Source organism: Melanostigma gelatinosum (genome assembly GCF_949748355.1).
Source record: "Melanostigma gelatinosum genome assembly, chromosome: 5".
Lineage (NCBI taxonomy): Eukaryota > Metazoa > Chordata > Actinopteri > Perciformes > Zoarcidae > Melanostigma > Melanostigma gelatinosum.
The window spans coordinates 16,751,538-16,768,543 of NC_136638.1; the positions used below are offsets into that span (position 1 = coordinate 16,751,538).

At 42.8% G+C, this 17,006-nt stretch overlaps 1 protein-coding gene across 1 annotated transcript in view; it reads right to left on the minus strand.

Moving 5' to 3' along the window:
* Positions 1-17,006, minus strand: part of dock2 (dedicator of cytokinesis 2) — an 82,506-nt gene that overhangs the window by 5,335 nt on the left and 60,165 nt on the right. Inside the window, exons 27-41 of the mRNA XM_079268465.1 lie at positions 11,343-11,441; positions 11,111-11,205; positions 9,663-9,741; positions 9,446-9,546; positions 9,077-9,135; positions 8,595-8,743; positions 8,212-8,297; positions 7,941-8,097; positions 5,929-5,969; positions 3,688-3,778; positions 2,727-2,837; positions 2,075-2,164; positions 1,083-1,187; positions 408-549; positions 41-122 (exon numbers count right to left, since the gene is read on the minus strand). Of these exons, the coding sequence (XP_079124591.1) occupies positions 41-122; positions 408-549; positions 1,083-1,187; positions 2,075-2,164; positions 2,727-2,837; positions 3,688-3,778; positions 5,929-5,969; positions 7,941-8,097; positions 8,212-8,297; positions 8,595-8,743; positions 9,077-9,135; positions 9,446-9,546; positions 9,663-9,741; positions 11,111-11,205; positions 11,343-11,441 (1,487 nt within the window). The remainder of the gene's footprint in view (positions 1-40; positions 123-407; positions 550-1,082; positions 1,188-2,074; positions 2,165-2,726; positions 2,838-3,687; positions 3,779-5,928; positions 5,970-7,940; positions 8,098-8,211; positions 8,298-8,594; positions 8,744-9,076; positions 9,136-9,445; positions 9,547-9,662; positions 9,742-11,110; positions 11,206-11,342; positions 11,442-17,006) is intronic.

Below are 17,006 nucleotides of genomic sequence, written 5' to 3' on the forward strand. Positions count from 1 at the left end.
TCATCAAAATATGAATATTAAAACATGCTGTTTAACAGACTTGATAATCTGGTCGGGACAAGGTTTGTTCTTCAGGCGAGGAGGAATCTCGAGGACTGGCGTCACTGTGAAACACTGGATATCTGGTTCAGATCACTCAGGAATGAAACATCACTGTGTTAGAATATATAGACTGATAGTCGAGCGATGCATCAGACAAAAATAATATTTGACCTCTGTATTTAATAACCCATCCGAAGCAGAAGGAGCAGTTCGCTGCTGTAAGGCACCAGGAGACTAACTCGTGGTTCAGATCAAGGACACTTCAACATGCAGACAGTAGGAGTTGGAGATAAAACAATTCCCTCTACCCACTGAGCTACAGCCACCACCATACTCGTGGGTTTGTTATGCTCGCAGAAGGATACACTGCAGCGGAGAGTTCCTGACGTCGTCTCCTGGTATGGTGGTGGTGTTGAGGCGCACAGCGCTGGGGAACTGGCTCATCAGCTGGTTCTGAAAGTCCTCTCTGCGTTCATACTCCTTGCCGCGGTGGATAAACACCTTGTTCTGAAGCCACAGGAAATGTACTGGCGTTCATAATGAGAAAGATGAAGCCCTTATTTCTCCCGCGACCACAAAGGGGCATTCTCTTTTTATCTGGACTTCCTTACAGCACACTCAGTTCATATAGAGCTGGTCGATCAAAGTGGTCCGATGCCTTGTCTCCTTTCGCTCACTGTCTTTCTCATACTCCTCACCACAGCAGTTAAACACATCTAATGAGTAAAGGAGCTATACACAGTGGAATATTATATTTCTGCAATTTGCTGGAATTGACAACGTTCCCATAAGGTACTTCATGTCCCATTCTGTTCATCATCTCACTGGTGTGTTTAGAAGCCATTGCTGCAATTTTAAACAGCTTAGCTTCAGTGCTGATGGAGAAAAAAAAGGGTTTTTGTAAACTCTTTGTAAAAGGAAAGGAGGCCGTGATACCTTTGCGCTCCTCACACATAGTGTGAATCTGTTTGCTTCTATTCTATGACAAGCGACAACTTTATTTGTAACACTGTTCACTTTTAAAGTGACAAAACACAAACCCTGAGGAATGGAGGGTAGCCCTGGCCATAGTAGCCCACTGCAAAGTAGTCTGGTTTAGGCCTCAGGATCTTCATAATGTTTTCGTAGAACTTGGCTTGTTTCTCCTGTAGAGAGGGAGAGAGAGAGAGAGCACGCGTTGAGAAGAGAGTTTCAGATGTGCACCGTGTGCAGCCGGAGCAGTTTTATCAGCTTGAGCCAATTTGACAAAGCTACCCTCAGCAGAATGCTGGGCCTTTGATAGATGGAGCAAACATAAAACACAAGGGCAATGTCTGCAATTTATATAACCACAGAGATGCAACATTAGCAGAGAGAGACACTGCTGCAGTCATTGTTGGGAAAAAGTGCAATTGTCTGTGGGGAGAATTGAGTGAAGGGGAGATAGAGGAGAAGGTGGTGCTGCATTTGGGCATGGAGGGAATCACTTCTGCTGTACTGTTGAAGCAAGAGATGAAAGAAACAGAAGAGTGATTGAGAGGACAAAGTAAGAAGGGTTGGGAGAGGTTTTCAATTGCTCATGATTGGCAATGAAGAATCACACTTTGGGGGTCATATGGTAATTGAGGAAGCTCAAACCAGAGTTCCTCAGAAAAAGATTTATTTCAAAGGAGGACTTGAGGTGTCAAGTAAGTATTCATTTTTAAACATGGATGAATGGTTGTGCTGGATCGTTTGTAGTATTTGAGAGTGTAGATGACTCATTTAGTGTGGAAACTGCTGACTGGGAAGAATATTTTCTGAGGTTGTGCAATTTAGAACTTACAGACTGGCAGCTGGATAATTTACTCAGGAAGTGAGCTATGTTACTGCTGCTATCAAAAACTTAAATAAATTGACCGTGTCTTCCTTTCCTGCTGACACTCCCTCACACCCAGGGACATCTATAACATCTTTGAAGGGAATTTAAGGATGAGAGAATGAAATACAGGGAAAAATTGTGAGATCATGTGCAGAAGATAGAGCGTGAAGGTTTGAGATCGTCATGTATTACCAGTCTCTTGCTGAGTAACTCGTAGTCAAAGATCTCGTTTTCGTACTGTTCAGCTAGTTCCTTACACAGAGTGATGGCCTCCTCCCACATCTAAACATGCACACACACACACACACAAGGAGAGGAAGAAGTGCCCGTCATTACACCATCTGCTTATAGCTCGGCAGCAGCTGTCGTGGTGGGAATTCATCTGGTGGAAATCTCTGTTTCCAGGTCTCGGGGGAGTGGAGGGAAACTTCTCTTTCACTGCTTCAGAGAACACAAAGCACTCATAGAGAACACAAAATCAACGAAATACCAACATACCGCTCGGAGACAATGACTGCATGATTGCAACGCTGTCTCATCCTTGAAATATGTTGAATGTTTGACACAGGAAAGGACAATGTCCCTGAATTACAGTCTGAGCATCGATTTCTGATTTGTTTTTGGCCTTTCGCTGAAGTGAACAGCGTTATTTGCCGAGTCTTGTGATTTATTTCAATCGTTCTGTAAAAGGAATTCAGAAACTGACTGCTAACACCTTTCTTCAGAGTAGAAAGCCTATGTCTGATGTTAGAGTATTGATCAACATGTCTTTTAAATCATCACATTACTCTAGGCGGGTGTTTTTAAGAACGAGACTCGTGCTGTCGTCTAAAACAAGGCTGACCTTGCCCTTGTCAAAGTAGTCGATGATGGTGTCGTAGAGATTTTCTTTGAGCTGCCGCTGGGTTTGCTGGCCGTGGAACTCAAACTGGGGACTGCATGTCTCGTCTAACCACTGGAACGGAGACAGAAGGAAGATAAAAAAAAAACAAGGACAGGAAAGTGAGATACAGTGTTGCTGAAATGAAAGAGAAAAAGTTACAGTCAGACCAACTTTGCTTTTTACTGTTCCAGTTATCATGATGTTGAAAGAAGAGAGGAGAAGAACTAAAAGCTTCTTTGTGGTAATACATCAATATTAGTCATAGGCCGAGTGCACACAAAAACATGCAGCGCAATGTTCAGTAATTATGATGAGACACTCGTTAATCTTCCATTACAGAAATTACACAGCAATTCATTTGGAAACGAAACAAAAATCCGAAACTGACTTATATTATTGGAGCAGGTCTGTCTGCTAAGAAGAGGAGGATTAGAGCATGCTGTGCTTTACAGACCGCTCTTTTCAATAATGTGAAGCAGGTATGACGGGACTGACACTGGAGATGAATGGAGAATGTAAAAACATGTTATAGAGTTCAACTGCTCTGATGTAATGACACTAGACAGCGAGAGGAGAGAGAGAAAGGGAGCGACGCCCTTATATCCCCTGTTCCTCTCTGTGGGCCTCTAAGTGGCCCATAAAAGAGATGAAGAGACAAAAGAGGTCAAACACACATGCATGCGCCGACACTCACACCAAAACCTGCGCACACACGGAATCAATCACCACAGCGATGCACCCACAGTGGCCGACGCGATGCCATAAACTACGCTTCGGAGCTTAATACGTTGGAGGCAACCATTTATCAGCTAATACAAACCTGTCTTGTTCGTGGCAAACAGAAAAGTGATTCGACAGAGCAAGACGCTGGGTCCAGCATTAAAACGTCAGAGGAGCGTGTGTGTGTGTGTGTGTGTCCTACCTTGAGCAGACGAGAGTGGAGCAGCAGTGTGTATGCTGCCTCGGTGTAGTTTTCACCCTCCAGATGAAGGTCCCTCAACTTGTAAAGGTACCTGAGTGCGCACACACACACACACACACACACACACACACACACACACACACACACACACACACACACACACACACACACACACACACACACACACACACACACACACACACACACACACACACACACACAGTTACCTTAATATGCAATGTATACATCACTCCACTAGATGCCCCTGTTGGGCAACTTGAACCAAATGGAGCATTTATTTGTTTATTTATTTACACAGCTGTGTGTCACTGCCCCACTCACACACACACACACACACCTATACGTACCCTGAAACACATACACAACAGAGACCGGTCATTCAAGAGCACACACATGCGAACACGCAAAAGTACAATTTGACGCAATGTCTTTTTAACTGTCTGTCAGATACTTTGTAGCCCATATGTTCATGTTTTATAAGCCCGACAAAGAGGAAGATGGGAACATTAGGCTGCTATAACCAGCATGCTCGTTTACTGCTTGCTTTTCGTGGAGATCTTTTTCTGTATCTCTCTCTGTCTTCTCTCTCTGTTAGCGGAACACATTTTTGCCACACAGGCAGAGGCTGGACTTTCTTGCTTAGTCATTGATGACAAAGCAAGAAAGAAGTGGCTTTCTGGATGCTTTTAAAAGAAAGATCCTCTGCACGCGTGACGCACTCGCAGGTCAACCGTTCATCCTGTCGAGGTAAATGTTGAAGGGTCCTGCTTTCTATTCTCTTTAACCTCATCTGCTCCTTTCACTCTTAAGCAGCTAATTTCCTGACTGGAGCTTCCGCCTGTTCTATTGGTTCGGACAAGAGTTGCTGTTGACTGTGTGAATGTCAAGTCAATCTGCACCTCTATCTATTTACTCAACCCGTTTGTTTGATTGACCCTTCGCTCTTCATCCTTCCTGTTCTTCCACCCTTCCCTCTCTTCCGTCCTCCATCTCTCTCTGTGTTTTTCACCAGTAATTTGAGGTTTTCAATTAGCAAGAGACCAATTCTTCTCTACCTGGGTGTTAATTAAGAAACCTAGGAAACCTGGGAGATGAAGTTTGTAGAATTCATCTTTTCATTTTAGATCACTCTAAAGTTGCTCCAATCTAATGTTGCTCGAATTAATTCAGTACAATTAAGGTTATATCATTATTCTATGTAAACATTGGCCAAGTTGTGCTGAAATTGTTCACCAGAAACATTGCTGATGTATAATCCAGAACTCTGGAAAAAAACACATCCTTTTTACCCTCTTTGAGCATCACCCAATTCCACACTACACTCAAATTCGAAGGTTTTGAGTCCAGTATGTTGTCTGTAAACGTTACAAATGTGACACAATTCTAGGAAGTACATTAAAAACAGTCAGTAAACTTTGAAGTGCTTAATTCCTTGGTGCGCTACAATATAATGCACAGAGGCAATGCAGGTTGCATCAGGGCTGCAGACAATTTAAATGAATTACATCTCCTAATGAGACAGCTCCACAGAGATCTCATCAAACAAAAAATAAAAAAATGAAATGTTTGGAAAAACATTTTCTAAAGTTACAGTTTGATAGAGGTCTGACAATACTAATTGCAAAAGACGGTTTACAATAAGGATACGTATTCAATACATTGGGCATATAATTAATACAGTTTAGGGAATAATCAGTTGTTACGTTCGCATTCGTTTTATTTTCAATATAAATGTAAGCAATTAAGATACAAATTTAATGATCTTTAATTGACACGCTGGGCCAGACCATAATTAGTTTGAGGTTTTATTATCCATGCATGGCGTCGAGTAATATAGCTAGAACTGTGTAAGATAATATTCTGGTTAATTATACAGCACATAGGCTTACTGCTTTAATGTGCATTTCCATTCAATTATGTTTGTTTCCTCATGTTATTAAGCGAGCTGGCCAAATGTTACGGGTATTCTCCACAGGATAGATGGAGGCAGCTGATCAACCACAGAGTTGAGCTAACATTACCACATACAGATCACTAATTATGTCCATAAGCGATCCCCAGAAATGCACGTGGGCGCTGACTGGGTCTGTATTCCCTCGCTCTCTCTCTCCTGCCATCATCCTTCCTCCGACTCTCCCTCGTACCAACCATGTCTCTCATTCTCTCGGTTCTCTCGGTTCCACTTAAATGTATTTAATGTCAAAGTCAGCTCATAAATACCTGATGTACATCCCTTCACGATTGATGTCCTTGTAAAAGTTCTGCAAAATCAAAAGGAAAAGTTGGTCAACGTGTGCGTGACAGATTTTAAATCATTCTGAACCACTGCACTGATTACTGCTTTGTCGTCTTGTATTCATGTGGAGTGTTTGTTTTAAAAGGCGGTTTGTGTGTTATGTGGGTTATACTTCAGACTGTGTGTGTGTGTTCGTGTGTGGGAGTGTGTGTGCATGCACATTTGTTAGTTAAGCAGCACAACCTCCCAGTTTAATGAAGTTTAATAACGTCTACAGAGAACAGAGGAGTGGAACGAACTGATGTAACCCAAACTCTCCTCCCCATCACGAGTCAGCAGACACAACACACACACACACACACACACAAACAATCAGAAATATGCAAAAACTAAGCTCAATTACTGTGAAATTCATTGTGCAGCCGTAGCATATGGTATGCATATTTATGGCTACTTGCTTTATTTTTTGCAAAGGTCAGATACATCATTGTTTGCATCAATGCATTTTGACTTGAGTAGCCAATGTAGTCGCCAATGTCCTGCTGGAGGCTGTCCATCTACACGCTGGTCAGATGATTTTACTCTGAGCAGTCTTTTCAACATGCAACACAATCCATAGTACAACTAGTATCACCTTTATGCATCTTTCCTAAGCAACAACACACCAGGTGACAGACATTTTTTAATTGGTATGAAGAAAGTGTTATCTGTAAATTATACAAACATGCTTTTTTTCAGCAGCTGAAAGTGTCCGTACACACACATGTTTAGAAATGGATCCCTTCTACCCACCATGCAATTGTCTCCACAGAACAATTAAACGTTATAGTTGCTTCACAATTCGTTTTCGTTCTTTTATATCTGCATTTTTTGATGTGGATTAGAAGACATTTCTGACACGCTGACATTCAGGAGGATCAGTTAATGATGAACGGTTGTGTCTGTGTTGGTCTATAATGTGTTATTTTCCTCTTTCGGACTTGAGGCTGTTGCCACATGAGCTGTTTAGCTTGTAGCCTGTGGCAGCTGCCTATTAGCGATTCTCTTTCATTTGTTCGGCCAGCTAAAAAAATCCCTCCTGCAGGCGAGCAGCCCCCCCCCCCTCCCCCAGGCTAACTTCACTCAGGAAGTACACACACATACGCACAGGTATTTGCTATGCCTCCTCATGTGGATGCACTTTCAAATACTCACAAATACACTTAGATGCATTTACAAGCATACACTTCAAAGCTCAGGCTGAAATCATCTTGGCTAACTGCGTGCTAACGGCTTTCCGGAATAACTCATGGGGGGGAGAATATGATGAGGAGATCACATCAGAGAAAAGATGTGCAGCACACAGGAGCTGATGCAACGCTCTGCAAAAACTGTCAGAGACCAGACACAGATGAACCTTTTCCTTTAGATCAATCAGCACGCAAATCAAATGAGGAAAAGGGAAACAAAGACCTTGAAAGACAAGACATAAAATCAGTGTTGCATAATGAACTGTTCAATCAGTGTGGCTCTTCTGGTATGGATGAGATTATTGACCGAGGTCTCTGTGGAACTAACTCACTTACTCGTCTGTTCTCAACCTTACATAAAGTTAATTTCAATAATAATGAGTTTAACGATGTGTGTGTGTGTGCCTGAGGCCAGCGCCTTTCTACTGCAGCAACAAAGTACAGAACATGTATCAAAGTTGGTGTGAACAAATTCAAATCCATGGTGACGCATGCCATATTCACAAGATATAGTAGATTTCGAAAGATGTGCAGCATCAATGAATCACGAAGGAAACAAAAAAATATGAAAGTATTATGGAGAGCTTCACAGCAATATGGTGAAGTTCAAAGACCTAACTACCTACTCAGTCCTGTACCCACGTTGGTGACTGCCCTTCAAGAATGCCCACCTCAACACCTCGGTTGTGGAGAGGGAACTTGTAAAAAGCTGATGAAACCTGCAGCCATTGTGAGGTGTTCCGTATTTCAAAGACGCTGGGACTTACCAGAAGGTTGACAGTGCAGCTCATGCGGTTGTTGCGGCTGTCGTCGCTCATCACAGTGCGGTAGTCGAGGAGACGCATGAGGAGTCCCTTCACCAAGGCCACGAAGTGCTGCACCTGTGGCCTCAGCGTGGGTTTCTCTGCAGCACAGTCCAGCAGGCTGCCAGACAACAAGCATCCACAAGTTAATCATCATCAGAGGATTTGTTCTTGATATTCAGTGTTTGAGTGCTGCAAGCTTTGTGAATGTATATCTGTTAATACTAAGGCCTACATGGTCTCCAGTAGTTGCATGTATTGCTCGTCTCCTCCTCCACCCTCCACCTCATGGTCCAACTTCAGAATGATCTCATCCTCAAACTATCGAACAAAAGAGAGAGAGAGAGAGAAAGAGAGGGAGAGTAAAGAGGAGAAAACAAATAAGAGAAAACAAATAAGAGAAGTAATCGAAGGAAAAAATCAATTATGCAAGCATAATTAAGGTGTCTTGTACTTTCATGCAGTGCCACAGGAAATCGATGGATGAGCACAATGTGCATGTGCCAGTGTTTCTTTGTGTGTTTTGAGCATGCAAATGTGAATTAGTCTTTCGCATCCTCTGATGTTTTGTTTGAACATTTCTGCACATCGTGCGACGTCGTATTGGTGCGTTTCTACCTTGTGGAAGTCTCCAGAATGTGCATTTTCACAGGTGATCATGTCGAAGAAGATGGGGATGGTGGCCCTTCTCAGCTCTTCTTCTGGGATCAAAGTCATCTCCAGGATGGGGCCCACCATGCCGGGGATGAAACAGATCTTATGACTGCCTGAAAGACACACACACACACACAAACACGTCATGAAAATGCACGTAACACCATATCTGACCCATCTCCCCTTGCTCACCAGCTGTCCTCTGAAAGGCTCCACAGGTCTCTGACCACCAACACATCCTAATTCATGGGCAGTGTTTCCTTCAACAATAAAGATTTGAACTCTGATTCCTATCTCCAGAGGATAACCACTGTACATGCTGTCTCTCTATGTGAAGGAATTCCCCCGACGCTTGGTTGTGCTGTTCACCCACCTACACTGGAATGTGTTTATATGAGAATAAACACACATGGTTGCATATCCAGAAGCAAACTAGATTGTCTTACCTAGTTTGTACCAGATGTCCCGTATAGCGAAGCCAATGAGTCCTCTCATATCTCCATATCTGGAATTAAGAGATTCAAAAATACACACAAACAGAGACAGAAAGAGAAATCAGCCCAGTAGTTTAAAAGCAATGTCTTGATCAATCCTGATATTTTCATCTTCAAAGACCCCAGTGGGAAAGATAATGCTGTGTTAATCTGCCCCAACATGAACCAAATAGAATGTCTCTCTACAGGCATCACACGCTTTTAATAGGCAGTGGGAGTGTAAACAGTAAACGCCGACTCCAAAATAGATCACAAATCACTGAGTGTTTCATTAGAGCAGGGAGAGTGTGTGTGGTAAAATGATATGCCCCCTTCTCTCACTTGGCCAGAATCTTGTTCCTCTTGGTTGATGAGAAATGCTGAAGCTGCAGAGACTCCTGGGTAATAAACGCCACCGCCAAGTGGAAGTAGTTGTTCCACAACTAGACGAAGAATACAAGCGACGAAGAGTGGGGATGTAGAGAGAGACAATAGAGATCTTTGTTAAAAAGGTGCTAAAGGTGAGTAAAAGCCTGTAAATACACGCAAACACACTTACCTGGACTTCAAAGTCGTCGTTATTCAGGAACTTTTGGTTCATTGTGTCCGCATAGGTATTGATGGCTCGCAGGAACACTCTAATGGGGAGAAACACACAAATTGATTGTACACACATGTACACACACACCACACACATACACACACACACCACACACACACACACACACACAAAGTAAACCTATAAAATAGAATGGTGGAAATCAATGCTACGAAGAAAGAACTTCCTCATGCAGCAGTTTGATTGCAGATGAATAATTAATTCATATATAAATTAACTTTAATTGAGAGCATTCCTCGCCCTGCTTGCAACTAAAGGTGCTGACAGTGCAAACAACAGCAACAGTGCTGAAAGCGCTAACAGCGTTAACCAACAGACGCAGCGCTTCTGCAAAGATGGCGTCGGTGTGCACGTTGTTATCATCTGTAACCGCCGTCTGAACGCAGGGCAGAGCAGCGGACATGAGCTACACAGCGGGGCACACACACATGCACTAACATGCACTAAGAGCAAGTGCAGCCGCCAATGCTATGTCAACAAAGCAAGGAGAAGCTCAGATTACAACACACACAGAAGGGGAGCGACCTCATATCTGCTTCGACATTACTCCTAGCAAACAGTCGTTTGCTGCAATATTAATGCTCTGAATATTATATAGAGGACATTTAAGGAAAAACGTCTAAATGATCACAAATGCAACGTCTTTGTTGTGAATCAACGATTCGCGACTAAGCTCAAGCCCACAGCTTTATTCAGCTAGCTCAAGACTGTAATATTGCTTCAGATTCAAAGCTTCTGTCACAATGATAGATCTTGACAGCAGCTTCACACTGTCTGCAGGTGTATCAGTGATTTGTAACTTCATGAAGTTCTAAATTTAAGTAGAAAATCTGTCTTTCTGCACGAACACTATCCATCTATCAATCATTGTTATTCACAGGCAACTGACATTACCTCTGCCTGCCCTTTACCTTTCAGTGGGACGTTCTCTCTCTACCTACCTGCACATCTCTTCCCAAGGCCCGGTCTGCAGACTCCTTATTGACTTGTCTTTTCCTCTACCTCACTCTCACTTTTACCTATTTGCCTTTTCTCTTCCTCTGACACAGCTGTAGCCTCCCCTCTAGCTTACATCACAAAACATACACAGCAGCAGTTCACACACACACACACACACACACACACACGCCAACACATTTGTCACCTCTGCCTTTTTCATCATCGCAGCCCTGATCCCCAGCTTTACTATCTCTAAGTTATCCCGATGTGGGTTTGTGTGTGCAAAAGTCGCTGTGGATGTCTTTTATGATCCACATACAGCAGGCCTCACTGTCCCTGTAGCAGGTCGTACTGAGGCAGTTGTGGCCTATTCAGTGTTAGAGAGGCAGACCTGGGACAAGTAGGTGGATGGTTGAAATCTCGGGTCTGTAAGCGTGTGCTTGTAGTACCTGTTCTGTACCATGATCATGGCCATCCAGTCAGAAGGGTACACATGTTTCCCAATCAGGTCCTTGAAAAGTAGGAAGGACTCCATCAGGAAGTCCTGCAGTGAAATGAGCAAGAGAAGAAGAATGTGTGTTGTAGAACAGAGAAATATATTTTTTTTACCATTGGTGTGTATTTAACAGTCATCTGCAGGTATGTGTGTGTGTGTGTGTGTGTGTGTGTGTGTGTACATACCACTAGATCAGAGGATCCAGCGAAGGTTTCAATGTATGTATTATAGTGACGATCATCCATCTGACTGAGGATAGCTGTCATGCAGGCGACCACCCTGGACTACAAAGGAAAAGTGTGTGTGAGAGAGAGAGAGAGAGAGAGAGACATTACTTTCTGGGCACTGTGCAGCTGCTCTTACACTGCATGCTATGAGTCTAAAGCCAAAGACATTGAAATCTATTCAGGTAAATTATTGCTGCACCATGTCTAAGGCTGCCTGGAGTATATTTCAACAAAAACCTCACACCAGTTCTGTCACTTGCTAATTTGAGGTGCAATTCTTAAGACCAAAGAGCATCAACGTGATCACATATTACAGGACCTGGAACAAAAGGCCAGCGCTCTGAGCAAGACACTGTGATGTTATGTTTTAACGATGCTGTTTGTATGAAAAAGTTGTGATTCACAAATTACCATAATTACTATAAACAAACATAACCAGGAAGACTGGCAGCCTCTCAAGTTTCTAAATTGTATTTTAAAGTAGAAATTGTGGCCGTCTGCTTGGTAAGATTTTAAAAATATATTCTGAATTACTATATAACAAAAAAAGGATATAGATAACCGCAAAATTGCTAAAAGTGCAAACAGCTGAATGAAAAAGTATTTTTAATGTGTGAAAAACAGAAGACAACTTCAGGACAGAGCAATATCAGCAACATCAAGGCAAGTGGTCATTTTGACAAACAATAGGGCGCTGTTCATATTATGTGAAATGCAAGATGTGGTCAACAGAAAGTGACAGACAGTTTACACAGTGGGATATTATAGCATGGTAAAACCTATGAAAAAAATAATTAAAAATCACATCAAATAACATTTAAAGCTGCTGATTTCACAACAGCTTCTCTTGTTTTTGGGCAAACTTACAAAGTGATTTACAGGTTTCTTTTTGTATTGGTGTTTTTAATGAGGTATTAGCTGCTCCGTATGTGCACTTAAAGCACTAAATTCATGGGAAAGTTAGAGCAAACCTTTCAACAACCAGAGGCTGAGAGGAGGAAGACACAGAGGGGCAGCAGGCAAAGGAGAAGAAAACAGAGAAGACATGGACAGATACTCAACTACACTGACCAGAACAGAAATGGCATGAATGTAAAAAGTGTTTGCATATATTACAGAAGCTTTTTTATGGACTACTAAAAATATGAATTGGTCAGTCATTTATCATCAGCCCCCTCCACTTCCCTCTCCTCCGTCTACTCCACCGGTTTGTCTGATTACTCATTCTTCGCTGTGAGCATCCCTGCCCTTTGTACTTTCCATCCAGCCAATAAAATGACTGTCAAACTAAAATGAAACATGGTAAAGCCCTGTTACTTTCGTGATACAATTTTTCCAATTTCTCTTTTCCATCTGACATTTTCTCATTTTATGTCCGTACACATGCAGGAATGACCCTCATACCACCGAGAGCCATCAGTGGGATGCCGTGCTTAAAGTCATCTCGTTTTGTTCCACTGCTATACGTGACTGTTTTCTGATCCTTCCCTCTGCTGGGCTTAATTGCTGGAATCAAGTTCGCAAAAAACTTTTTCAGGAACCTTGGCAGATGTGCAGGTATTTCTGCTTCATCGTAACGGCCGGGGTTTGGGTGAAATTATTCTCCAGAGTTGTTGGCACAAACGGGGAAACACGAGACAGAGATGACGCATGATGGATGGCTGATTGAAGATGAAAGATGAACGGCATCTCATGTGGCGACAGCTTTCATCTCATCAAAACGAGCAGGGCGGGTGGGTAGGCATGCGTGCACTTGCCTTCATTCGAATACGAAAACATACTTTTTCAGTCACATATGCAAATATGAAGGCAGACACACACACAGCAATTGGTAAAGGAAGTATTTTCAGTTGGACTTCAAACTGTCTACTGGGGAAGAGAATTATATGTTCTTGGATGTGTGTGTGTGTGTGTGTGTGTGTGTGTGTGTGTGTGTGTGTGTGTGTGTGACCACCTCCATCCTCCACTCAACTTTCTTCCTGCAGTGCAGTGACACCAGACACCCTGTCAGCAAACTCTCTCATTTAACTTCTCCTCCTTTCTTTCCCCCCTCATCTCCCCAACACATGTTCAAAGTTACTCCGAGATCAATACAATGTGACACTAACGTAAGTCTTTAAATGATGTCTGTTTTGTCTTAGAGGCCTTAAAATGAACTCTTGTTATTGAAAGTAAAACTCAATATGGAGAAATTGTGTTATTGGCAGTTTTCCTAAGAGGATAGCAAGCGTTTACAGAGTAGCAAGTAGAGAAGCTCACTTCTCCTTCACCCTCTCTTCTGTCTTTACTTCCTTAGAGTGTAATGGCTGATCAATAATAGGATTAAGCACACACACACACACACACACACACCAAAACTACTCTACAGTTCAGTACTTTCTGGGTTTCAGATTCACTGTTTGTGTAAGCCAGTGTGTGTGTTTGTGAAGGTCACGTGTCGTATTGCCCTACTTCTGTGTAATTGGTCTTCTCTGAGGACTTATGCTCTCAATCTCCTATAACACCATCTAGAAACACACACAGACGCTCAGAGGGTCAAATATCTGACCATCGACTGTTTGTGTCCTCACACATCGATGTGTTTCATCAACACATTACATGCAGAGGCATACAAGAAGCATCTGAGCCCTGTGCTTATAAATACAACTGCTGACAATTGGAGTATGACAGACAGAGAGATAGATAGAGGGAGGGAGGGAGGGAGGGAGAGAGAGAGAGAGCTCAGTGCTTGTTGAGGCGAAGGCCTTACGCAACAGTGAAGAGATTACTGACAAAACAGGACACAGATGCTGGCGAGGTCTGGGATTTCTCCCCTCCTCCACCTCCTCCACCTCCTCCTCCTCCTCCTCTTTCCATCATTTATCCATCCATTTTCTCACATTTTGGACACTCTCATTAATAATGTATTAACAGCTGTATTTTCAGAGATGCGTCGAAATGACAGGTACCTGACAATGCACCTGCATGACTAGCTAAATCATGCCGTGCCAGCAAGCTAGAAGCTGCAGTTGATTAAACTCCACAGTGCAAAAGTGTCAAACTAAACAACTGCTAAACAACTTCAGCTGGGCCTTACAGCCCAGAACAGCTGGCCCATGGGCTTCTCTGTCTCTCCCTTCCTACAGCTGACAGCCAACCTGCACCACCTTCTTTTCACCTTCAGCAGCTCCGAAGCACATATCCATCCACCTTTTTTATTTTTAACCTCTGATAACTTTTGCCACCATAAGCAACAGGTCAACGTAACGCTGTAGCTGCAAATGCAAAAGTTTGAGCTATTTCTTCTGTTAAAAGTCAAGTTTGAATTCTCTGTCTAAAGTTCATTATCACCAAGAGATGCGCAGGTGGGATGAACAGTGAAACACTATTGACGCAATTAGATGTAATTAACACATCATTATTTTTAAATTAAGACAGAGCATGAAAGCAATGACTTTGTCAGCTCTAATTTAAATAGATTCATCTGCGAGAAGTACACAATTATTTTCTTCTGGCATGTCGGTCTCAACTGTCACTCAATAGCGTGGAACAGTAGAGCAAGTAATCCACCGGCCACACTTGGATGATTTCGGTGTTTGTTCTCCCCTATTAAATTGCCAATATCTGAGACATTTAGCCTATTCAGAGGACTAGCCGACAGACAGACAAAGCAGCAAAATAGACTACGGACACAAATACATGAATAAATGAGTTTCAACCGAAAGCTAAAAGGGACATGATGACAACCATCCATTCAAATATGTTTTCATTAGACGCATTGATGCCTTTCACAGCCCTTCATTTAGGTCCATACCCTAAAGTGCTCTCCTCCCCATCCTTTCTTTTCTGTGTGTGTGTGGTGCCCCCTCCAGGAAGTCATTTTTGCTGCTCTCAACTGTGATTTTTCATATAAAAAAAATAATAAATAGAACATCTACAAAACAGTCTCATAGGAAGCCTGCATCATCCCTCACTGTACTATTGCAGACACTCATCACTGACCCCGCTCTATAACATGCGTCTATTATACACACACACACACACACATTTTCCCAGACAGCTGGTAGGAAGTAGAGGGGGTTGAAAGAGAGAGATGGATTGTGCGGAGGTGCAATTAAGAGTTGCTGTGTGCCTCAGGCTGATGTGACTGTCTTTGTCTGAGGCAGAGAAAGAGAATGTGGGACCATGCGTGTGTGCATGGGTGTTTGAATTTCAGTGTGATATGTAAACATGTTCGTCTATTCAGGGAACAGATCAATGCGTCCACAGATTCCCATCTCCCAGTCAAGTGCAAAGAGTACCTAGGTGATAGAAATAATGAAGAGACAGCAAATAGAGGGAGGGAGGTCAGGGGAAGAGGAATGACAAGAGAGGAGGAGACGAGACATTTAGTCTCCACCTCAGACAGCGTACTCATCCTCCTCTTCCTCCTCCTCCTCCTGTTCGTTAATAACATACTTCTCCTCCTCCGATCCAAAATCAAATTACTGTGACCTCAGAGCTGCAGCCAACTTTCTCATGCTTTGTCAACCTTGTATGTTTTTGTCCATACGTGTATTGTATATGAAGGCCCCAAGTGTTGCATTGCCCTTACACCGCATATGTAAGTCATGCACACACACACACACACACACACACACACACACACACACCTTTGCTTGCCTCATCAGAGGTCAAATGAAACACAACGCAAGGTGAGTCAACCACTTTGCTGTGCCGCATACATCACCAGTCTTTTTCAGGTGGGGGAAGGGTCAACAGGGACATTAATGCGGACACTGCATCAAGGGACCACTCAGGGAACACACACACACACACCTTCACATGTAATAATTCATTGTCCATACACACAAAAACAGTCACAACTCAAAACACAGATACATAAGCCCTTACGAATGAACAAACACACAACAGTTTTACCATATTTGTGAGAACTTAGTGTTCATCTATTTCACTTATTTTTTTAACTAACGTTGACCTTAAGAATGAACTGAACCTACTCTGATTTCGAGGTTAAAACTCTTAAACTTGCCTGGAAAAGATGTTCAAAATATTATTGTCTTCCGCGTCATTGCTTGACGAATGAGGAAATCATTTTGCAAACAGTCATGCTGTGCACAAAAAAACAAAGCAGTCATGATTAAGCTTAATTAGAGCCTGATGTCATATGGCGTTTAATCTCCCTTTCGATACACTTTCGTTTTTTTTGTGTCTCGTTTGCCTCGAGAAAGAAAGCAGCAGCATCCCCAGCCGGTGTGAATAGGAGCGGAGAAACGAAGAGAATGACACAGAGGGAATGAAAGGATGGGAGCTGGGACAGTCAAAGACAGGATGAGGTGAGTGTAAGGGATGAAGATAAAAGAGGAGGAAAGAACGGTGTGAGGAGGCTAAAGTGGGGCAAAGAGGAGGGAGGACAGCGAAAAAAACAGCTCAAAGGGGAGAGCGAGGTGAAGCTACCAGGGAGAGAAAGCGACAGACCAAGACAGAGAGAGAGAGAAAGATAGAGAGGCAATAGCACAACACATTTGAAAAGCAAAGACATAAATAAAGTGAGTGTGTGTTTCTGTGTGTGTGCGAGCCAGCGTGTGTTTTTTTGGGTCCTGGCTCGCCTCCCGGGAGCAGATTCTGTGCTGCCAAAGTTTC